At 55.5% G+C, this 23072-nt stretch overlaps 2 protein-coding genes across 2 annotated transcripts; both read right to left on the bottom strand.

Moving 5' to 3' along the window:
* Positions 1 to 332: 332 nt before the first annotated feature.
* Positions 333 to 16208, bottom strand: ST6GALNAC2 (ST6 N-acetylgalactosaminide alpha-2,6-sialyltransferase 2). Its single transcript, XM_049635640.1, has 9 exons — positions 15834 to 16208; positions 12344 to 12404; positions 7949 to 8123; positions 7139 to 7307; positions 6626 to 6764; positions 5315 to 5418; positions 3486 to 3569; positions 2255 to 2354; positions 333 to 1108 (listed from the first exon to the last, which is right to left on the bottom strand). The coding sequence occupies exons 1-9, from the start codon at positions 15956 to 15958 to the stop codon at positions 941 to 943; spliced, it is 1125 nt and encodes a 374-aa protein (XP_049491597.1). The 5' UTR covers positions 15959 to 16208; the 3' UTR covers positions 333 to 940.
* LOC125926324 (uncharacterized) lies at positions 3485 to 4758 on the bottom strand. Its single transcript, XM_049635641.1, has one exon. The coding sequence runs from the start codon at positions 4443 to 4445 to the stop codon at positions 3570 to 3572; it is 876 nt and encodes a 291-aa protein (XP_049491598.1). The 5' UTR covers positions 4446 to 4758; the 3' UTR covers positions 3485 to 3569.
* Positions 16209 to 23072: the final 6864 nt, after the last annotated feature.

The following is a 23072-nucleotide window of genomic DNA, read 5'->3' as shown; positions in this document are numbered from 1 at the left end:
GATGAGACTGCCAGGTTATTAGGCATCGGACCAGTAAACCCAAGGCTTAAGGGCTATATGGTGATCACCAGCTGAGTTAAGACCTTACCTTCCGTAGAAGCCCATGTAATTGGTAAAGCCATGATGTGAAGCTGAGGGCTCATTACCTTATGTGCTAGTGGCAAGGCAGTGGTCGCTCTCCAATGGGACTTCCCTTGGGCAGGCAAGCCTTCTGTGTGGTGGGCCCCTGTCAATACCAGGACATGCCCGTGGTTCTTGGATTCTCTGATCTGCATGCTAAGCCCTCCACGGTGTCCTGCCCCGGTCCCCCCAGCAGACAAAAAAGACAAAAGTGGTCATCTATCATTTACGCAATTAACCACTTTCAGAATACATTCTGCCTCTTGCGTTCTGATTCCATCGCGGGGCAGGAGGCAGTTGGTTGCGTCCTCAGGTGGTGTAGGTGTCTTGGAGTCCAACTGCTTTGGAGTCGGCTGGACACGCCGGTGGGAGGGTCCGGCCGGGGGGAGCGGGTGTGCGCCTGGCTGCTGCTGGTCCGCCAGCATCTTCAAGTCGCCCAGTGCCAGCTGCTGGCTGGCTTTGAAGATCCTTCGCTCCTGAGTATGCTTGCCCTTTGCTGGGGAGGGTCACGGTCCCCTCTTGTGTTACCGTTGGTTGTAAAATGCCCAGCAGAGCGGTCTTCCCTTCACCAGGGTCGGAAGGTGGGTCTCAGACCCAGGAGGGAGGGAGTCTTCTTGGAGGAACCAAGAACAAGATGGAGTGTCCCGCAGTGAACACGCTTCAGTGACGGTCACAAATCCACTTCTCCATGCCCTCTAGAGACGAAGCGGTGGGGGGAGGGGAGCTGGAGCCCTTCTCAGACTGAAAAGATAAGGCGGCTCTGGCCACGTGGGGAGTCAGGGCCACAGCTGCGGGAACAGAGGGCTTGGGTACTTGAGGGTCAGCGCTGGTATAGTCGGAGGATGCCGGCCTCGTGCAGGTCTTTCCACAAGGTGGCTTCCAGGGACAGGTCGTGGTTGACGTAGAAGATCAGTGGCTTCTTTATTCGCTCAAAATAGTGGTCAGAAAATTTCCAGTAGTTGCTTGTGATGAATCCGTAGGCACTAACCTAGACAAGGATGGCCCCTGAGTTAGCGTTCACTGAGCTAGGTGCAGACAAACCTGTGAAGCGATAAGATTCCAGAAAAGCACAGCACCCCCCCCGACCCCCCTTCTTAGATGCCACGCTGAAGACACAGGTAAACAGTAGTTTGAGCTCACGCCAGCGTCAGGCACTTGTGCTCTGGGACGTGTCTCCTCAGCCCCACAATAATCTCAGGTACTATCCTCATTTTACAAATGAGTGGGGAGCGCCTGGGTGGCTCAGTCGGTTAGGCGTCCCGACTCTTGATTTCTGCTCAGGTCGTGATCTCGCTGTCAGATCGGGCCCTGTGTCGGGCTCCGCACCGACAGCACCAAGCCTGGTGGTTGGGACTCTCCCTCTCTCTCTGCTCCTCCCCTCCCTCTCAAAATAATAAACTTAAACAGGGAAGCGAACAGGTCTTCAGTCACAAGCCACTGAGTGGCCAGGCTGGGTTTTAAACCCTGGTCCGTGATGTCTGGGCAAAGCCATCATCTCCGTGGTGAAGCCCAAGACGGAGGCAAAAGCCCATCACTACTCCTGTCCCAGTCTGATGGGAACGTAGTCAAGAGACCGCTGCTATACAACAGGGAAGAGGTGTGGGGCACGGAAGAGAGGGGACTCCGGTTCCCGTGCTGGCGTAAGTGTGGGTGACTGCAGACTGTTTCACGGCTGCCTCCACGTGGCTCCTGTGGGCAACACTGCACTGGGGACATCTGCAGTGATTTCAAAGGTTGCGTGTGGAAGGCCGACTCTGCTGTCCAGCTCGGTTCTAGAATGTACTCATAAAAGGATGTGTCCCTGCCACTTCCCTGGAGGAGATTTTGGTTCCGCAAGAACAATCTGATAGCGCGTGCCTTGGGTGTCATAGGGAACGGCAGCCGGGGAAGAGAGGTGAAGCCCAGAAGTGCTGGGACAGGTGGCTGCCAGAGGAAGGCAAGGCTGCCCCCCCCCCCCCAGCTGTCCTGGAAAGGACCCTCGAACAGCCGGTGTGGAGGGAGCTCAGCCGTCCCACTCCCTCCCGCCCCTTCCAGAGACCAGCTTGCTCTTGCACCTGGGGAATCCCTTCCCCACAAGATACAGGCGGAGTCCCAGGCTTAGGTCCCACCCACGCTTGTCCTCTGCTCCTGTTACCTGGTCACAGGTGTGCAAAGCTGTCAGCAGCATGAGGGCCCCAGTACTCGGCATATATAGGTCTCCAAAATTCGTGTTCATCAACTTTGATTTCAGAAACCTGGAGGCCAAGAGAGCCATCAAAACGAGAGAGAGAGAGAGGATTAGGTCTCGCTCACTTGATGGTTGTGCCCTTTGGCTTCCCGGCTACCGAGTCACACGGGCTGGAAAGCCGGTGAGGACTTCCTGGCCCTTCGAGTGCAATCCGTTCCCCGTTTAGGAAAACCCCAAATGAACCAGATGCAAAAGTCTGGTTCACCGGGGGCGCGGGGGTGAGAAAGGAACAGGCCCGTGCGGAAGCACCACAGGGACCATCCTTCCGGCTCTGGAAGCCTGAACCCAGCCTAAGTCCCCTCTCCTCTCTGCAGCACCCTGCCTTCCCCGGGGGGGCTAGGGAACCACAGCGGGTAGGGCACAAGTGGCCTGTTTAGTCAGCCTGAGCCCTACCCCCAGGTTTCCCCACATTCCGCCAAGCCGGAATCCCTCATGTGGGACATGAGGGACAGGGCACGCACGTCCGGGGACTGGAGTCACAGGTGAGATGGCGCATGAACCCGCCCCCCCCGGAGGGGGGGCGCACACGCGCAGAGTCCGGAAGTGAGGCCTGACCTCAGCCTCGGATTCACATCCGAACTCTGCCAGACCAACCACGTGGCCTCTCTGAGCTGGTTTCTTCCTCCGTGGAATGGGGCTCTCGCCACCGCCTCCAGCTGGCCTCCCCAGACCCACCCACCGTCCTTCACCCGCTCTCTGTGGCGCCAGCCTGGGGGCTACGGCAGGCCTCTCGACCACGGCCCTACTGACGTTTGGGGCCAAGTCATTTGTTGCAGGGACGCCCTGTGCCTCGTATGATGCTCAACGGCGTCCCTGGTCTCTACTGGCTAGTGGCCCGTACCTAGTGACAACCAGAATGTCTCCAGAGAGGGGGGCAAGTGACTGCCCCCCCCCCCATGAGAAACCACAGGCAGGGGGAGAGGGACTGAGGGAGGGAAGGAGATCAGGCCACTGCTGTCCCCCAGGCTGATCCCCACGGTCGCCTCGGGCTGGGCCTCGTCCAGGTTAGCTCTCCGGGGAGATGACAGTGAGCGGGCCATACAGGGCCCGCAGCAGTCGGGGGGCTGGCGTGCAGGGGGGCTGGGAGGGGAGCCGTTCTTCGTGCGCCCGCACCCCCGCCCTCCACACACACACCTACCTCTCCCTCAGGTAGCCGATGAAGTGTGGATGTAGCAGCTTGAATTTCCCGGCAGAGGCTTCTGGTCCGAAATAGGTCTGAGGCCTAGGACCGGTGGAAGAAGTGGACAGAGCGGCCCGAGCCGTCGTAGGGCAAGTGGGGGAGCAGGCTGAGGGGGGAGGCGCTGGGCCCGCGGCGGTGCCCGCGGTACGGGCGGGGCTGGGTGTAGTAGCGGGAGAAGGGCGTGTAGAAGGTGGCCGGCAGCACGGTGGGCACCACGTGTGGCTTCCCGCTCACCAGGACCTCGGTGGGCGGGCAGTAGGAGAGCGAGGAGGGGGGCGTGAACAGGGCCGGCGGGGTCGGGTAGGAGCAGCTGACCCGGGGGTGGTGGGGAGGAGGGGGGGGCAGGGGGAAGTAGAGGGACTCGGGCACCCGAGGGCGCTCGCAGCTGCGGGGCGGGCAGGGGAAGGAGCAGGGGAAGCACTGGTTCTGGGGCAGGGGCACGGTGGGGGGCTGGAAGAAGGGGGGCTCCTTCAGGAAGCGGGGCACGTAGGGGGCGATGTAGGAGGGGATGCCCCGCACCGGCCCGATGTAGGAGGCCGAGGTGGCCGGGCTGTGGGAGGGGGACCTGGCCACAGGCACGGGAGGGGTTCGGGAAGAGTTTCGAGAGACGGACTTCAGGCCAGACTGGGAAGGAGACTTGGAGGTGGGCGGAGTGGGGGTCTGGGAAGCCCCTCGGGGCACATGCTGGACGTGAGGGCTGGGGGTCAGGGAGGAAGCCCGGGAAGAGGGCTGGGAGGCAGTTGGAGTGGGAGGGTGAGAGGGGGGGCGGGAGGACGACCCCCGGGTGGGGGACGGAGACGGGGCTGAGCCGCCGGAGCTGGAGAAGGCCTGCTGGTTGGTGGGGGTGACATGGTTGGACCGGGACTGGGAGGGGGACTGGGTAGGGGACGGACTGGGGGTGTGGGAGGGGGAGCTCATTGGTGTTGGGGAGGCTCGTGACCACCCGACCGATGTCCCTGAGCCGGCCCCCCCGAGAGCCCGGTCCCGCCCGTGTCACAAAGCCCACTCGTGACCAGGTGCCGCCTCATGAGCGATTGTTGGGTGGCACCCGGGCGGGGGCGGGGCGGTGGTGGGCCAGTGTAAGCGGCCGGGGCCTTTGGGGGCTTAACCCCTAAGGACCTCAGAAGCTGCTCTTTTGGGGGCGGGTGACGTGTTGGGGGTAGGAGGGCTGGACTTGGCGGCTGCAGAGGTGGCACGGGTCTGTAAGGACTTGACTCTGGGACAAGGAATCGTCCCAGCGCCACAGGGAGAAGGTTCAGCTGAGGCCGGGACATGGTTCAAAAGAGCTGGAGAGAGGCCTGCTGCCCAGGAAGGTCGGGGAGAAAAGACAGAGCGTCCTTTGTTCTCTGCAGGACACTGGACCCATGTCACCTGCTCTCCCGTTTCACGGGCACAGCGCTAGGAGGCTGCCCACCAGGGCAAGTGGCATGGACACCATCCCCCCGCCCTCAGTTTCCAGACACGGTGTGCTCAGCAGGACAGCAGAGTCAGGAGAGGACGGACCCAGTCAGTGCCGCGGGCTGGGGGGGGCTGCGTGGGTGATGGGGACAGCAGCCCGAAGCTGAGCAGCCAGGGTGGCCCTTCAGGCGGGTTCCTGGGGGGACCAGCAGGGTCACCTGGGCTTTTCCATGGGGAGGACAAAAGAGCCTAATTGCCCGACACCCTCTTGGATTCTTGGGGACTTCCTTGCTGCCCTCACCCACTCTCCCTACCTGACAGTGGGCCCAGGGAGCAAGCAGGGGGATGATCCCAGCACTACCACACCCTGCACCCATTTGGCGGCTCACCTGTCCCCTCTGTCGGGGCCCTCAGGGACAGGCACACCCAGAATGGCCGATCTCAGCATCACATAGTCACGGATGTCAGAGGGGATGAAGATGTAGCGCAGGTCCTGTCGGGGCAACAGAGACACTGAGCCAGCCCCCCTCGCCACGCCCCACCCCTGCCCGAACAAGACCACATCCTGCTCAGATTGGACAGCCCTCTACCCGTCCTGATGGGAGAATTTCTCTTCTCTGCCTGTAATCCCCCCTCTCAACCTCGTGACTAATGAATAGAGAGCAGCAGAAGCGATGCTGGGGGGTGATCTCGGAGACTAGGCCATAAAAGGTCCCTGGGACCACTCTGGGTGAAGTTAGCTGCCATGACCTGAGAACACTCTAGGAGCCTAGAGAGGGGCCGTCTCGATTCCGGCCTCAATTTTTTTTTTTTAAAGTTTATTTATCTTCAGAGAGGGAGAGAGAATCCCAAGCGGGCTCTGCGCTGTCAGCTCAGAACCCAATGCGGGGCTCGAACCCACGAACCGTGAGATCATGACCTGCGCCGAAGTCAGACGCTTAACCCACTGAGCCACCCAGGGTGCCCCGGCAAACACCTGAGATCCTGAGCCAAAACCAGTCTACTAGGCTGTTCCCGAATTCCTGACCCACTGAAACTGTAAGACAATAAATGTTTGCTGTTTAAAGCTACTAAGTCTGGGGTAATTTGTCCACACGGGGATGGATCATTCCTACAGGCGGTGTGGCCACATCACAAAGCTGCTTCATTTCATTTTATCACGAGTGAAGAGAGGTCCTGCTGTGGCTAGGAGACTCCTGAATTTCCTGCTCCGAGGAGGAAGCTTCTAGAAACTCAACCTTATCCTGGGATCTCCCCTCTTTAGGTGTCACCCTGACGGCTCTTGAGGGAGGGGCAGTGTTCCCGAAAATGGGCGTGGCTGAGGAGCTGGAGGCAGTGGGCGGTCTCAAGTTCTGGCTCCCCGCCCCCCCTTGCTGGGCATGCTGCTCACGGCTGGATCCCTTTGAACCCAGCCTCCCTCACAGAAGGACATTCTGGAGGGCAGCTCTTTGAAGCCGGGCCCTGCTGCCGCCTTGCTGAATGAAGGGCACCCGGCCTCAGTCTCCTCACCAGGAAAATGGGACTGACGGGCCCACGTACGGTGCCTGGCACCCCACAAGCTTTCAGTAAACACTAGCCATTCACGCCCTACTCCAGAGGAGGCCTGTGCTGCCTGGAACTATGGGGTCTGCCCCACGGAGGGGCTCTGGGAACAGTGGCGCTGACTGTCCACGGCCTTGCACGCCCGTCAGAAGCCTCACCTGGCCTTGTGGCACAGACGTGAAGCCGAGGTTCCCGTAGGAGATGAGGGAGTTCTTCATCGTGTTCACAGTGAAACCATAGAAGGAGGTCTTGGTGCCCACATCCTTCTCGAAGCCTTTGATCACAGCGCCATTGAGTCTGGTCCAAACAGAGGCCCGTCAGCCTCCTCATGGTCGGTCACACGATGCCGTGTCTGTACTTGGACCTGCTGCGTCTGTCCCCAGGTCTCTGTGCAGACCGTGCCCTCTGCCCAGGGCGCCACCAGTGGGGGTCGCCAGCCCCATACCCACCCCTCCAGACCTCAAGGGATGCCTGTGAAATGGGCACATCCGGCCGTGGCAGCTCCCTCCCCCCTGGCATGCGGCACCCACACTCCACCTTCGGAGTCTGTCTGCGAGTCTGCCTTTGTCCGGGCCTGCTTGTCTCACTGCCGCCCGAGGCCGGGGCTGCCCCGCAGCTGGCCCTCTTTCCAGCTTCTCTCCCACCGCCCCCCCGGCTCCCGGCCCGCACACCTGAAGACGTAGTCGTGGGCATCGATGTTCAGACCCTGGCGGGAACCATTCAGAATGCCTCCATTCCCCACCACTGCACAGCGAACGCAGTTTGGAAGCGGCTGCCCGGAGGCGGCAAACAGCTTGGAGCTCTCGGAGTCATTCAGGAGGCTCAGGGTGGAGTTGATGGCTGTGGGGGCCAGACAAGGTGGGGCGCTCAGAGGAGGGATGTCGTGTTGGAGCCTCCCCAAGAATGCTCCTGGCACCCCATCTGCCAGAGGTCTGACACCAGGGCACAAAGGGTGGAGGGGGGGTGCAGGGAGGGCAAAATGTCAGTGGGACCGTGGGCTGAACTGGGCGGGGGGTGGGGAGAGGATTTGGCTGTACCCTTAAGTCATCTCAAGACCTTGAAGAACTAGTTCTCTCAAGACTGTATGGCACAATAAAATAATCTGAGGCACACAGGGGTGGGGTGCAGATTGAACGGGAAGGGGGGCCTCCGGGCAGTTTCCCACGGCAGGAACCGTCGGCAGGCTGAGGTCCCAGAGCCCCTGTTCTCGGCCACCTTGGACCTTGGTGCCAGCTCCAGAAGGGGGGAGCTGGCTGGCAGGTGCAGCCAAGCCCCTCTCCCTGACCCCGTGGTGCTTGTAGGGGGTGGCAGATACGGGGGGAGTCATACAACGGGGTGGGGGGGGGTGAGCCCTGAGACCTTCCTGGGAAGAAAGGGGCACGGGGTGGGGTGGGGGGGTCGCTATGAGGGCAGGGTCTGCCCCAGAGGAAGGGGTTCACTGGGGCCAGAGGGCTGGGGGAGAAGCAGCGGCTGCCGGTTACCTTGGAAGGAGAGCCCCTGCCAGCCATAGGGGGCTTTGTACTGGCTCAGGCTGTCCCAGAGCTCCCGAGCGAAGAGGCCCCCCGAGAGCAGCACTGGAGTGGAGAGATTGAACAGGGCCCGGAAGTGGGGGTGCTTCTGGATGGCCAGAGAGAGCGGGTGTCGGCAGTGCGGGCTCTGTGGGGCGGGAGGGAAGAGCGCTGAGCTCCATTAGCTGGGGGTGGGCGCCTTCCCAGGAGCCTGCAGAGCCCAACCTGCAGGAAGGTTGGGAGGGAAGAGCCGTCCTTCCCCTCCAGCCCTGGTTCACCCCCAGACCCGCCAGCTGAGCTGACCTGTGTGGCACAGCGGTGCGGCGAGGGTCAGAGAGCTTTCTGGATCTACCCTGCCCGGCCCTTTCTCTCCTGGATGCCACGTCTCCAGGGCCTGATGGCTCTGGCCTCCTACTCCTTCCCTTCGCACTTAGAGAAACTTTGGGGCGTTTCCCCACAAAATGGGTTAAGACCCGTCTGCCCTTGAGCGGAAGAGTGCAGCCTGGATCCAAATCCTAGCTCTGGCAGTCCTCACTGTAAGATTCGTGCGCAACGGGCTGCCGGGATGGTTACCACCATTTCCTTCCAGGTGGTACCTGTACTAGGTTGAACAGTGCCCCCCCCCCCCAATTCTGTCTGCCTAGAATCTTAGAACGTGACCTTATTTGGGAATAGGGTCTTTGCAGATGTGGTTCATCAGGGTGACGTCATATGGGTTCAGGGTGGGCCCTAATCCAATGACTGGCGTCCCTACACAGCCCTGTGAAAACAGACACAGAGACTGGAGTGATGTGACCACAGGCCACAGAAACCGGAAGAGGCAAGGAAGGATTCTTCCCTAGAACTTTCAGGAAGGTGGCTCTGCCGACCCCTTGATTTCGGACTTTCGGGGTTCAGAACTGTGAGAGAATCAATTTCTCTTGTTTTAGCCCCCCCCCCCCCCCCCCCGCCGTGTTGCCCCCTTTTTTTTCAGAACCCCGAGGATAGGGAGGCAGCGCCTCGGCCCCCGGGGCCCCGGGGGGAGGGTAAAATTCCTAAGTGGTTTCCACCCCACTCTCCACAACCCCCCCCCCCCCGTGTCAGAATCCTGCACAGCCTGGGCCTGGGTGGGGCTACCCTTCCCACCGAAGGGGGCTCTTTGTTAGGCTGCTGGTCTGATGCTGAGTGCAGGGAAGAGCTGTACGGTCGCTTCTGCTATAAGGTGCCCTACGGACGGCAAAAAACCTACCACGCTGTGCAAAACTGTGCAATCGAAACCCCGGGGCTTTTGGGAAAATGGGATTAGTGGTGCAGCACTCAAAAGCTTTGTGATGCTTTGTGATGCATAAAACACAAGGGGGTGGGGCCTAACAGACGGAAGCACAGTTTCACGGTTAAAGTCTACTGCTTCTATTAAACATGTGGCACCTGACCTTGGAAAAGACTCGACGTTTGCTCACGTTAAGCGGGCATCAGAAGGGTGGCAGCCTGTTACCGTGAAGTAGTGGGAAGAGAGTTGTAACACACTCAATGAGGTGCGTATCTGGAGGGCGCATGTGTGTGTATTTTGCGGATTCCTCCGTGGCTCCCTTTGGTGGGGTGTGGTTTTCTGCATTTAACCTCAGCACTCCCAAGGACAAATCACCCCGAAGCAAACACAAAATTTGTGTTAATGCTCAAACTGTTTCCTAAGATAACCAACCTTCCGGGAACAAATTCACGTTTTCAAACCAAGCATCGTAGCCGGACTGACCGTACTGATTTCACTACTATTCAGCTTCTCTTTGGGCTGTGTTCCAGGGCCTTCTTTAAGAGATGCCAGGAGAAAACTCTTCAGGTCTTTCTATCAGGAAGGGCTGTGCTTCACTTGGGAAGTGGGCTTGCTATTATCTCATGGATGGACACAATGGCAAATTTCTTTCTTCACTGTGGCCGCCAGGAAGCTCAGAGCTAGATCCATGGCCCGTCCCTTACACCTTGTGGCACATTTTTCCTGCACTGATCTACATGACGTTGTCTTACTCTCCCACCTTTATTTTTCCTGCGGCCATTTCTTCATTTTATTCTGTTTATAGGTTTGTCTTGTTATGTGTATCCAAAAGTCACCCCGAATCCTTTTTTAAAACAGGCGGGGATATGTCAATGAGCATCAAGCAGCTCAAGGTGGAAGGAACGTTGGGAAACTTAAAGATGAACCATAAGCACCCAGAAGATGCTTGGGGTTTGTCTTCAGCCCGCAGGCCAAGTGTCTACCCCTGCCTCTGTCCTTAAGATGGGGATGGGGACCCCCCACCCCCACCCCCCGCCCAGGGCTACTTGCTTTGTGCCTGAACAGCTTAGCTGTTCACTATGTTTGACATGAGAAATTTCTTTCCCTGAGGCCTCGGCTAACAAGTCCGAGTTTGGGCTCTAGGACCTTGAAAACAACTCTTAAACCCGAATCGATCCAGAACAACAGTCATGGTCCTGCTGGGCCACAGCACACAGAGCGGGGCAAGGCTGTATTCCTCAGCGGCTCAGAGGACACGCTCTGGGGTCAAAGCAGAGGCTCAAATTCCAGTACCACCTATTCTCCCAGAGGGACCCTGAGCAAGGTACCTGACCTCTCGGGGCCTCGTTCGTTCGCCCGTAAGAGCTACATGACAGAGTTGCCGTGCAGCTTAAGTGAGAGAATGTGGGTGAAGTGCTTCAGCCCACAGTTAACGCTGACCATTCCTTATGGAGCCGGGCCTAGAAGCTTCTCGAACCCCGCCCTGGGCAAGCTTGGAGCATCTTCCCAGGGTTTGCTTGTTTACTCCATGTCGAGCAGTTTAAATGTGACTTTTATAGTAAAAAGACATTTTGAGGGGCACCTGTCTGGCTCAGTTGGTAGAGCCTGCGACTCTGGATCTTGGGGTTGTGAGTTTGAGCCCCACATGGGGTGCAGAGATTACTTAAAAATAAAATCTTTAAAAAAAAAAAAAAGACATTCTGAGTAGGATGTCAAATTCACAGGCTTTTTTAAAGATAAATCACGTTGGGAATGCAAACTGGTGCAGCCACTCTGGAAAACAGTATGGAGGTTCCTCAAAAAACTAAAAATTGAACTACCCTACGACCCAGCAATCGCACTACTAGGCATTCATCCATGGGGTACAGGTGTGCTGTTTCGAAGGGACACATGCACCCCCATGTTTATAGCAGCACTATCAACAATAGCCAAAGTATGGAAAGAGCCCAAATGTCCATCGATGGATGAATGGATAAAGATGTGATATATATATATATATATATATAAATATATACACACATACACACAACAGAGTATTACTTGGCCATCAAAAAGAATGAAATCTTGCCATCTGCAACTACGCGGATGGAACTGGAGGGTATTATGCTAAGTGAAATTAGAGAAAAACAAATATCATATGACTTCACTCATATGAGGACTTTAAGAGACAAAACAGGGGCGCCTGGGTGGCTCAGTCGGTTAAGCATCCGACTTTGGCTCAGGTCATGATCTCGCGGTTCGTGGGTTTGAGCTCTGCATCGGGCTCTGTGCTGACAGCTCAGAGCCTGGAGCCTGCTTCGGATTCTGGGTCTCCCTCTCTCTCTCTGCTTCTCCCCTGCTCATGCTCTCTCAATAATAAAAACATTAAAAAATTAAAAAAAATTAAGAGACAAAACAGGTGAACATAAGGTAAGGGAAACAAAAAGAATATAAAAACAGGGAGGGGGACCAAACAGAAGAGACTCATAAATATGGAGAACAAACTGAGGGTTGCTGGAGGGGTTGTGGGAGGGGAGATGGGCTAAATGGGTAAGGGGCACTAAGGAATCTACTCCGGAAATCATTGTTGCACTATAGGCTCACTAATTTGGATGTAAGTTTTCAAAAATCAAAAATAAAATTGGGGTGCCTGGGTGGCTCAGTCGGTTGAGCGTTCAACTTCGGCTCAGGTCAGGATCTCACAGCTCATGAGTTCGAGCCCCGCGTCAGGCTCTGTGCTGACAGCTCAGAGCCTGGAGCCTGCTTGGTATTCTGTGTCTCCCTCTCTCTCTGCCCCTAACCCACTCCCATTCTGTGTCTGTCTCTCTCAAAAATAAATAAACATTAAAAAATAAATAAAAATTAAAAAAAAAATTTTTTAAATAATAAAATAAAGATAAATCACATAATTTCCCCAAAACTTTTCACCTGGCTGCACCCCTTCTCTGCTGCTGTGGTACAGGGAACCCTCGTGGTCAGGTCTGACTGCTCGCTCAGCTCGAAGGCTCATGGTTTGGCTGTTGCAGAGTGCTCTCACCCAGCAGCCTTCCGAGAATGTTCTCGTTTGCTTTTCTTTTTCACCTCCTCCCTGCTAACTCGAGGATGCTCAAAACTGCCAGAATAGCTGACCCAAGTTTTACCTTTCTCGTCCCGGCGTTTGACACTTCGCGTCCAAAGAATGTTCCAGACCATGTGGTGTTCCTGGGGGAGAAGCAGAAGTAAAGCAGGGGTTGGACTCAGCTCCAGAGGCTGACAAGGTCTGTCAGGGTCAAAGGTGCCACTCCTTTGATCCTCCTAGGCTCTGATTTTTGCCCATCTCTCTCTCTCCGGAAACAAAATTATTGTCACATGATCACGTTTGGCTCAGCTCTATAAACCCCAGAAATGAAGAGATCCCACGGCAAGCGGCAGAAATACGGTTTACCGAACAGTGAGATGGTGGGTAAAGCACGAAAATAGGAAAGCTTGCCGGCCCCCGCCCGCCGTCAGACGGACCTCCCCGCCAAGGCCCCGGAGGCAGGTGTTACATGGTCCCCCTTCACCTTGGGGTGGGTTGTCCTGCCGCCGGGCTCCTGCCCTACGGCTCCCGATGGCAGGCATGGGGTCTGAAGCCTCATGCCCTAGGTCTGTATCCCACGATCTAAGGAAGTTACCTAATTTCTCCGAACTCTCTGCATCTGTACAGCAGATATAATCATAGTGATGTGACTAACAATCATATCCCATATCCAATTGTTGGCAGGATTCAGACAGAGAATCTGTAGTATCTCATACAAAAAGCATCCTCTGAGTATTAGCTAAAGGAAGGAGTGGCAACCTCTGTGACAGTGTCCCTCGGGGAGGGAGGGCAGGAGCTGAAGCTACTGCCCCACCCCTACTCCCACCTCCCAGGCGACCCCAGCATCAGGGAAGAGGGCAGACAGAAGGAATAGGGGCCTCTGCCTATGCAAATGGGTGTCGGGCTTCCCCCAGACTCCTGCCTCCTCCCCAACCCACAGAGGAGCAGGTGGGGAGGATTTTGGCCGCCAGTTTGCAAGGAAACAAAAGGCCTTTTGTTGCTTGCTTCTAAGGTGTCTCCCCAGCTGAGCCGCCTGGGAGCTTGTGACCTGCCTCACTTCAGGTTTCCACAGACCCAGGAGGGCCAGGCCAGAAAGAGCAGGCATGATCCCTTCCCCCATGCTTCTCTCTCCCCCTCTGATGGCCACCTGCCCCCACACCCCAACCTGTAGTTCCTGTCCTCAGCAGGACAGGACCCTCTTTGAAGAAGGACCGGGGACACAGTACCCAGCCCTCAGGGGCAGTGAGAACCTCCCCCCCCCCCCCGGGGGAGTCCCCTATTCTGTTTTGCTGCTCTGAACACCCCAAACTCAGGGAGGCCTGCTCATCTCTAGAGCACTCCCCCCCCCTCCCCGCAGTGCTCAGTGATTTCTCCCAGCCCCTCCTTCTTAGGAATCCAAGGGCTTCTAGATACCTGTCTGGAGAGCCTGGAAGGAGTGAGGGAGGGGGTCAGCCCACATATGCCCCTCCCGGATGTTTTCCTGACCTGATGAGAAATAAGGACCTTGTACAGTGGTCCTTCCCTATCCCGGGGGATATATTTCCAAGACCCCCAGCAGATGCTTGAGGCCATGGCAAGTACCGAACTCCATACAGACTGTGTGCATACAGATCTGTACACACTGTGGTTTTTCCTCTACATCCATGTATGTATGATAAAGTTTAATTTATAAGTTGGGCACAGTAAGAGAGTCACAACAGTAATTAATAAAATAGAACGGGAGCGCCTGGGTGGCCCAGTCGGTTAAGAGGCTGACTTCGGCTCAGGTCATGAGCTCATGGTTCGTGCGTTGGAGCTCTGCATCGGGCTGTGTGCTGACAGCTCGGAGCCTGCTTGGGATTCTGTCTCCCTCTCTCTCTCTGCCCCTCCCCCGCCCCCGTGCTCTTTGGCTCTCCCTTTCCCTCTCTCTCAAAAATAAATACATAAACTTAAAAAAACAAAACGCCCAAATGATGTTGACAACAGATGGTAACTGGCAGGTAACTAACTGGAAGCCTCTGTTCTCACCATCGGCCCCGCCCCCCATAACAAAGTTTTGTTTTGTTTTGCTTTTTAAATAAGTCTAGATATCCTGATGCCCGGAAACTGCTGACCCAGATTCCTGTGCCATGGGTAAATTCCTGGGCTGCAATGAGAGCCCGGCCTCAGATCCAGTAAGACGGGGTCCCAGCACCCTTCCCTACAGGGGCTCTCTGGCCAGGCCACCTGCTTTCCCACCCCAGCTGGGGAGCTCAGGCAGCCTGCCCCCCGCCTTCCCGGTACCGTCCGGCTTCCCACCCAGCCTCTCCTGGCACTAAATACCCATCTCCTGTAGCGAGGCCCTGCCTCCCGGCCTGGGGCGTAAAGACCTTTAAAAACTTTGTTGAGACATAATGGATGTTGGACAACCTCATATTTAAAGTTTATTAGACACTTTTAAAGGGTGTTTAAACGTGTTTCAAAACATCTTTTACATAAAATTCACAAAGGATTCTCTTATTCAGCGCCTGGCCTTATGCAATTTCGGGCTACCAGGAGATTAAGTAACTTCAGGTACCATCTGCTAGGGCACCCTTTGTTCTAAAGGGACTGGGCTCCTAATGGGTTGCACGTGTTTTCTATTGTTTCGCAACTTCAGATGCCTTTTGACCTTGTTTTCCCGAGACCAGATACTGACTTTGCTTTCATCCCATTATGCCTGGAGCGAGGTTTGGTGAGGAAAGCGCAGGTGGTAAAAGCGCGCTCTGGAAGGGAAAGCCTGGGCGCAGAGGCCGGTCGGCGAGACTGTGGGGGGGGCCCTTGCAGCCTGCCTGATCCGGACACCGGGCACAGCTCGATCCGCCTCCCAGACGTAAAACCAAGTGCTTTTGAGGCTTCTTCAGTAACTGGCACTATCACCTACCCAACACAGGCTCGAAGGGTTGTGCTCGCGGGGCGCGAGTGCAAGGAAGGTGCGCTGGGCGAGCGCGAGGGAGTGGAGCCAGGAGAAGGCTCAAGGAGAGGAACTTGGATGCAGCCCACAATCTGCCCGTGTTCCCGGGGGAGTCCGCCGCTTCGCGGGATCGCGCCCAGACGGCGCTTATCAAAAGTAGTAACATAGCAAACGGCGCGCGGGGGACAGAAGGCAGCCCGGCGCGGGGAGGGCAGGGACGGAGCGAGCGGGAAAGGCGACCCGCCACAGGCGAGCTGAGGATCCCGGCGAAGTTGGAACCGCGACTTGGGTCCCTTCCCCCAAAGCAGAGTCGGAGAAATGGGCCGTTAGCGAGGGAGAGTTCCCGACAAAAACGGGGCTGTTTTTATCTGACTCCAAATCTGGACGATAGAAAGTGTTTCTAATCAGGCAATCCGGAGGGAACTAACCCACAAGGCTTTCGGGAGCCAGTGGCCGGTGCTCAAGGTGCGAGGTCCTTCCCGGACCCCGACAAGGGCTCTGGGGACCGGGCAGCGGAGGTTGGGCGCCCGGGTGGAGGCTCCGGGGACAAAGGGCCCCCGACCCCGGGGAGGCCAACGCGGCGCGCGAACTGATGGGGCCCGGGCTGGGCGCCCCGCGCGTCCCCTGCGCCTTTCCGGTCGGACCGCGCCGTAGCCCCTACCTGGCTCCAGACCGGGGCCCCGGGTAGGGCCCCACCGCCGAGGAGTACAGAGCGAGGAGGATCCCCGAGCAGGCAGCCGTGAGCAGGAGCAGCAGCCAGCAGAGCGGGCCGCGCGGGGGCCCCATGCAGCCCTCACCCGCGGGCGCCCCGTCCGCCGGCGCCCCGTCCGCCGCCGTCCCGGGCGGTGGGGAGAGGCCCGGGAGGGCCGGGCGGGACTCCGGGAGGCGGCCGCCCAGCCCCACCAGCCCTGCCCCCCTCCTGCCCCGGCGCGCCGCACCCTCGGGGGCGGGCGTGTTGCCCCCCGGCGCTCGGAGCTTGCCCGCGCCCTTCCGGCGCTGCCCTCTGTCCCGAAGCGGGCACCCGGGCGAGCCGGGGTTTGAGCCGGGAAGTCTCCCGCCGCGGTCAAGGGCAGGCGCGCGCGGTCCGGGAGGCCCGCGAGGGGGGCGGGCCGCGGGGAGACGCCGCCACCTGCCGGGTGGGCCGCGCACTGCGCGCTCTCTGCCCCTCCCGGCCCCCGCGGTTTCCGGATACCAGACGCCGCCGAGGAGACGGCGACCGGGAGGCTCACCTCGGAAGGACCCTCCTGAGCTGTCGGTCAGGCCCCGGCACCTCGGGTCCTTCCAGAAGTGCGGACACAATGGTGTGTGTGTGGGGGGCAGGCGGTTTGCCAGGACGGAGGAGCAGACCCTGTGTTGGATGGAGGTGGAGGGGGCGAGGTGGGTAGGGCTTCTGATGGGGGCGGGGGGGGGTAGCTGAGACCTTTCTTCCCCTCATTTGGTGACCGTCCGGGGCAGCCAGGGTCGTCAATCGCATAGCGTTCTTTTTCCAAACCCAGGCCAGCCTGGAGCTCTCGGGCGGCAGAGGGACCACCTGAAAGGTGTGACAAGGCCTCTGGTGTCACCAGGGAGGGTGTCACCTACAAGGGCGGGGCAGCCCTGGCCCGTAGGTGGGGGGTATACTCTCCAGCAGGCAGCGTCCAGGGCCTTAGCCCGCCCCCCCCCCCCAGACTGTGAGGTCCTCTGGCCCCCCGCTGTGAAGAGCTTCAGGGATGAGAGGGACCCTCTCTCTCCCAGGGATGATCCGCCCTCCCCTTTTCTTCCCACGTGGGAGCAAATCTGGTGTAGCAATACAGGGCTTCCCGAGAAGCTTCCCGGGGCCTGCGCCTGTGGGCAGGAATGGGTCATTCAGGCTCTGTTCTCTCACCTTCTCTGTGGGCCACGCCAGGGTCACCGGAGGGCACTCGCAAACGGGAGGTTCTTGCCTGTGTTCCAAGACTTCCTGCGAGCGAGCTGCACCCCCCTACCGCCTTGACCCGGCGCTGCATGGAATCGAGGGTTTCAAGGCTTTCATTTCGGTCTTTGTGGTTTTCGGCCATCAGAATCCCTGTGGATGTCACTTCTCTTCCCGCGGTGGTTAAGGAGACCTCAGGCCCTCTCTCTGAGCCCACCAAGCACGCACTCACCCTTCCTTTCAGTAAAAGCGTCTCCTACTTTACGGCGAGAAAGGGAATCACTATTAATTTCTTCTTTTTTTAATTTTTTTTTTTTTTAATTTTTGGTCTTTTCGAATGTACTGAGCGTGTTGTGGCCCAATGTGTTCTGTGTGCCCTTGAAAAGAGTGCGTATTCCAGGGTTTTTGGATGGAATGATATTACAGATGGATAGATATAGATAGATATAGGTATATAGGTATAGATACCGACATCTGTTAGGTCGGTCTCGTCTAAAGTGTCATTCAAAGCCAACTGGTTTTCCAACCTTCCGTCTTCAAGCCCACAAACGTGGTCCTCACCGCGGCCCAGGCCCCACCTGCCTGGACTCCAGCCTTAAGGGGTGGGGGAGGAGTGCTCTCTTCCTGTGTGGGAGCTGGCCCCGCACCGTCCATGTCAGCAAGTACAGCCTACCTCCTACACCTGTCTTTTAGAAGTTTCTTTATTTTGAGAGAGAGGGAGAGAGCGTGAGCGGGGCAGGGACAGAGAGAGAATCCTGAGCCAGCTCTGCACGGTCAGCCTGGAGCCCGACGTGGGGCTTGATCCCGAACTGTGAGATCGTGACCCGAGCTGAAATCATGAGTCAGACGCTTCACCGACTGAGCCACCCCGGCGCCCCCACCCCTCACGTCAGAAGAGCCTGGACTTTTCTGTCCAGGCAGGAAAGATTATGACCCTTGCACAATCTGAGCCGCTACACGCTTAGCTCCAGCTGGGGTGTCTACACCAGCCGCTTTCCGCTCCTTGGTTACCTCCAGCTGCCTCCCGGCTCCGCGCTGGGTAGGGGAGGCCCATGCCATCTCCGTTTCTTCCTGCCATCTGGTTACCCTCTGAAACTGTCCCCTCTGAGGCCAGCACAGGCCTTCATCGTTCCCAGTGGAGTAGACCCTTTCGATCCTAACCCTGCTACATCTGCCTCTGAATTTGACCCGTGTCCTCATGGTTACTTTTCCGCCTCGGTGAAATCCAACATCTGGCCACCCTCACAAGGCACTTCCTGCTGCGGTCTGTTTCCAGAGTGAGAGCAGAGTCATGCTTCCCTGCTTCTCTGTTTGTCTCATATGGTTTTGTTGAAAACCGAACATTTAAGACAATATATTGTTAGCGGGGCGCCTGGGCGGCTCGGTCGGTTGAGCGTCCGACTCCGGCTCGGGTCATGATCTCACGGTTCGTGGGTTCGCGCCCCGCGTCGGGCTCTGTGCTGACAGCTCGGAGCCTGGAGCCTGCTTCGGACTCTGTGTCTCCCTCTCTCTTGGCCTCTCCCCCGTGTGCACGCTATCTCTCTCTCTTTCAAAAATAAACATTAAAAAATTTTTCTTAAATGTACTGTGGCAACTCTGGGTACTGGACCCCCATTCTCCATCCCAGGTTTGTTATTTGCTTGCTTAGTGACTGGTTGGCTTATTTTAGGGACGCCTCCCCCTACTCCCACCCCCAATTCCCCTAAAGTGTTAAACCTTTGATGTTTCCCCATAGGGAGGTGTGATTTGGGGCATGTCGCCCTGGGTTGGCGGCGGTTTGGGCTGCACTCGACCGACACCTCTTGCCCTGACCAAACCCAGCTCTTAAGCTCCATGAATTGCCATCTGATTGCTCTAGGGTTTACAACAATGCCCTGGGGCAGAAATTGCTCTACAGACCCCTCACTCCTCTGAGGTTAGTGTTCCTACTGAGGAGGGCTCCTGCCACCTGTCCCCTTCCCTGGTTCTCTCCTGCAAACTAGCTGGCTTACTCTTGAACCTACAGCTTCATGAAATCTACCAATCTTCTCCCGGTTGCCTTAGGCTTGAACTTCTCCGCCCCCTGTTGCAAATAAAGCCAGTTCCTGTGGGAAGAGATGAGGACCTGTATGGTTGAGAGGTTTTGTGTGTGTGTGTGTGTGTGTGTGTGTGTGTGTGTGTGTGTGTTTTGTTTTGTTTTGTTTTTTTATTGTTTTAGCAAGCTCCGTGCCCAGCATCAAGCCCAATGCAGGCTTCAACTCATGACGCTGAGATCAAGACCTGAACTGAGATCAAGGGTCGGACGCTTAACCGACTGAGCCACCCGGGCACCCCAGGACCTATGCAGTTTATAACCTGCTTCCGTCTCTGGCCAAATCTCTGAGCCGGGGCTCTGGAGCTGGGGTGGGGGGCGATGGTGTGATCATCTCTCTCTGAGTGATGCCCTTGTTTAGGAGTTGAGCACGTGACAGATGGGAGGCAGCAGGCCTCAGGTCTTCTCAGCTTGCCCCTCCTGGCATGAAACCATCACCGTATAAGCCAGGACAGGGACAGCCAAGCCCTCTGCATCCTCAGTGACATCACGCTCAAGGTAGAGTCTCCATTCCGTGAGTGGGAGCTGAGCAGAAGGGAGTCCCCACCGCTTGGCCACACTTGCCCAGAACTTAGCCTCAGCCACAGGTGGCTGGTGCCGGGTGACAGATGCTGATGGCCTGCCCTTCCCTGGAAGAAAGCCCCGTGACAGGGAGCTGAGGGGAGAGGGGCCCTGTGTTCTCAGCTGCACCGATCTGGAGTGGGGGTAGGGAGAGAGGGAGCAGTTTGGGCTCAAATACCACACACCCTTCTCAGATTTTAGTGGCTTTTCTTGAATAGGTATTTTATCATTTGTGTATACCCTCAGGACCACTTCTAGCTACTGTAAATCGTTGTCTTTTTACACTTTTCACCCATTTCATTGGAGCCTGGGTCTGTGGAGTCCCTCACGTCATGCTGAAATCTTTCTCTTTTTATTTTTTTTAATTAAAAAAAATTTTTTTAGTGTGTATTTATTATTGAGAGACAGAGAGAGACAGAGCATGAGCATGGGAAGGGCGGAGAGAGGAGGAGACACAGAATTCGGAAGCAGACTCCAGGCTCTGAGCTGTCGGCACAGTGCCCAACGCGGGGCTCAGACCCACGAGCCATGAGATCATGACCTGAGCCGAAGTCGGACGCTTAACCGACTGAGCCACCCAGGCGCCCCTAAACATTTTTTTTTTAATGTTTATTTATTTTTGAGAGAGAGAGAGAGAGAGAGAGAGAGAGGCAGAACGTGAGCAGGGAGGGGCAGAGAGACACAGAATCTGAAGCAGGCTCCAGGCTCCGAGCCATCAGCACGCAGCCCGACGGGGGGCTCGAACGCACGAGCCGCGAGATCGTGACCTGAGCCGAAGTCGGATGCTTAACCGACTGAGCCACCCGGCTACCCCTACAGTCTTTGTTTTAAAGTCTGTTTTGTTTGCTGTAAGTACTGCTAGCCTGACTTCTTTTTCTCCTTTCCATTTCCATGGTAAGTGTTTTTCCACCCTTTGCTTTCAGTCTGTCTGTGTCTTCCATCTTGCAATGGTTTTGAACTTAACGTTGGCTTCACTGTTGGTTTGTTACCCTAAAATTCTATTGCCGAATCAGGGAAATACGAAATACAAACTGGGTGTTTGGCGGATCTAAGGAAAATTGTTAACGTTTTTAGATACGGTCATAGTAGTGGGCTTATTTTAAAGAGTTCTTACCCGTTCGTAAGACATACTGAGGTATTTACAGCCGGACAATATGGTGTATGGGGTTCGCTTAAAATAATCCCGTCTGAGCTGTAAGTGGGGAGGGCACGAGAGCACCGGTGAAAGAAGATTGGCCGTGAGTCGACAATTATATTAATAACTACATTAATTTTTGTTAATACGAGCTGCGCAATAGGGGTTCATTACACTATTCTTTCTACTTTTGTGTATGTTTGAAATTTTCTAAAATCGGTTCATTTATTTTGTCTACATGTGAAATATACCTCATTAGATTTTGTTTTCTACAAATACAAGGTCATCATTAAGTTGAGTTAAAATCTTGAAAAGTCGGGTTGCCTGGGCGGCTCAGTCAGTTGAGCGTCTGACTTTTGATTTCGGCTCAGGTCGTGATCTCATGGTTTGTGGGATCGAGTCCCACATCAGGCTCTGTGCTCAGCTCTCTTCCCCTCTCCCTCTCTCTCTGCCCTTTCCTCCTTCTCTCTTAAGATAAATAGACTTAAAACAATCTCGAAAAGTATGTATAACATACTTTTCACTTACGACGTGGATTATGGCTTCATAAAACCAAGAAGACTTAAAAACTTCAAGGACTCTGTGTTCTGAAACAGTCTTGTGTAAGCATCTTTGTAAAAAGACATTCTTACTCAAATCAGTTTTTATTTTTCGGTATCTGAAGTGGCATACATTTCAGGCAAGTTTCTAATCAAAATTTATTAGATATTCTAATTATGCATCAGAGGCTGGTTTGTCATTTCAATCAAAACGACTTTCAGATGATTAAAGTGTTTTATGGAAGAAAAAAAAAGCCATGATGAAAATTGCCCCAGTTGTATTTCAAGAATTTATAAAAAGACACATTGATGCACTGAATTGAGGCTGAGTAGAACCGAGCTTGCGAAAAGGAAACACATTTGATGACCAAATTTTAAACATCAGCCGGGATGTTCTGGATCAGTCAGAGTATGAATTAGCACTCGTGACTCAAACAATTAGAGCCTAATGCTTTCCGAGAGTTAAAAGGTTTCTTTTTTTATATTTATTTTCTATAGACCTATTAATGGGAAGGGTTGGGTTTTTTTTTTTTCCAACCTCTCGAAAATGTCAACTTCTTGAAAAAAATAAATGTCGTTTTGTAAGAAGTGACAAACTAGTTTTGACAATAGATAATTTGCCCACTTGTATCCCACAGTGCAACTGATAAAATGTTGCACAATTGTGATTGGTCTCGGTAACCGTAGGAAACAAAAACGTTAACATTACAGAACTTAAAATGATTTTATCGTTCATCTTAATTGTGCTGCCATAATCTTGTTTTTTTTAAATTTCTTTCAACGTTTATTTTAGAGAGAGAGAGAGAGAGAGAGAGGGAGAGAGACAGAGCATGAACGGGGGAGGGGCAGAGAGAGAGGGAGACACAGAATCCGAAACAGGCTCCAGGCTCCGAGCTGTGAGCACAGAGCCTGATGTGGGGCTCGAACTCACGAACCGCGAGATCATGACCTGAGCCGAAGTTGGACGCTTAACCGTCTGAGCCACCCAGGCACCCCAGTGTTGTATTTATTTTAACCCATTAACTATTTCAAGATAGATCATAGTGATTCATGACTTTTCTGTCTATCGTGTTTAAAACTGTTCGCAGCAACTTTTTTTTTTTTTTCATTAGTTTGGAATCCAGATGGAACTCATTCGCCATCTTGATGCTAAATATTTTTGCAAATCTCCGCTCCTTTCTCCACCTCTACTGCAAGTGGCCAAAAGCCGTTTGGATGGTAGTTGGCTTCTAATTCACTTCCCTGCCACCCACTTTCAACCGTTCACTCAGCTAGCTGCTGATGTGATTTATAAAGTCCACTGGTGTGTTTGCTAATACCTGACATCAGTGACACGGTGATGTTGGCCCTAATGGACGGTTCCGGGGGCAAGCTTTGGACATGGTCTCAGCTGCCTAGCAACACGACCACCTATTTGGACTTAACTGTATTTGTTGGGAGGGAACCTTCTGAGGGCTGGGCATAGGAAATGAAGATACACTGAAAGGGAGTGTGTGTGTGTGTGTGTGTGTGTGTGTACATAAGGTGTGTGGTGAAGAAGTGTGAACCAGGGGCCTTCAGTCAGTCCCTCGGAACTGCACATGCCTGCCCCGTCCTCCCGTCTCCTCTGGCAGAATCCTCTTTGGGAACCCCTGTGGGGTGCACCTTCTCCCCGAGCACAAGATCAGGCGAGTTCTCTTTGAGGCCGGTCCCTGGAGACAGCT

The sequence above is a fragment of the Panthera uncia genome, chromosome E1 (assembly GCF_023721935.1).
Source record: "Panthera uncia isolate 11264 chromosome E1, Puncia_PCG_1.0, whole genome shotgun sequence".
NCBI classification, from domain to species: Eukaryota; Metazoa; Chordata; class Mammalia; order Carnivora; family Felidae; genus Panthera; species Panthera uncia.
Note: the sequence above shows the minus strand (reverse complement) of the source record. Positions and strands in the feature narration are given on the sequence as shown.

Coding starts and splice junctions, on each gene's coding strand:
- LOC125926324 (XM_049635641.1), bottom strand. CDS start 4,445: ATGAGCTCCCCCTCCCACACCCCCAGTCCGTCCCCTACCCAGTCCCCC.
- ST6GALNAC2 (XM_049635640.1), bottom strand. CDS start 15,958: ATGGGGCCCCCGCGCGGCCCGCTCTGCTGGCTGCTGCTCCTGCTCACG. Junction 8,124..12,343: donor CAAACGCCGGGACGAGAAAG/GTAAAACTTGGG, acceptor CCCGCCCCACAG/AGCCCGCACTGCCGACACCC. Junction 3,570..5,314: donor GGCCCCGACAGAGGGGACAG/GTGAGCCGCCAA, acceptor CACCGGTCCTAG/GCCTCAGACCTATTTCGGAC.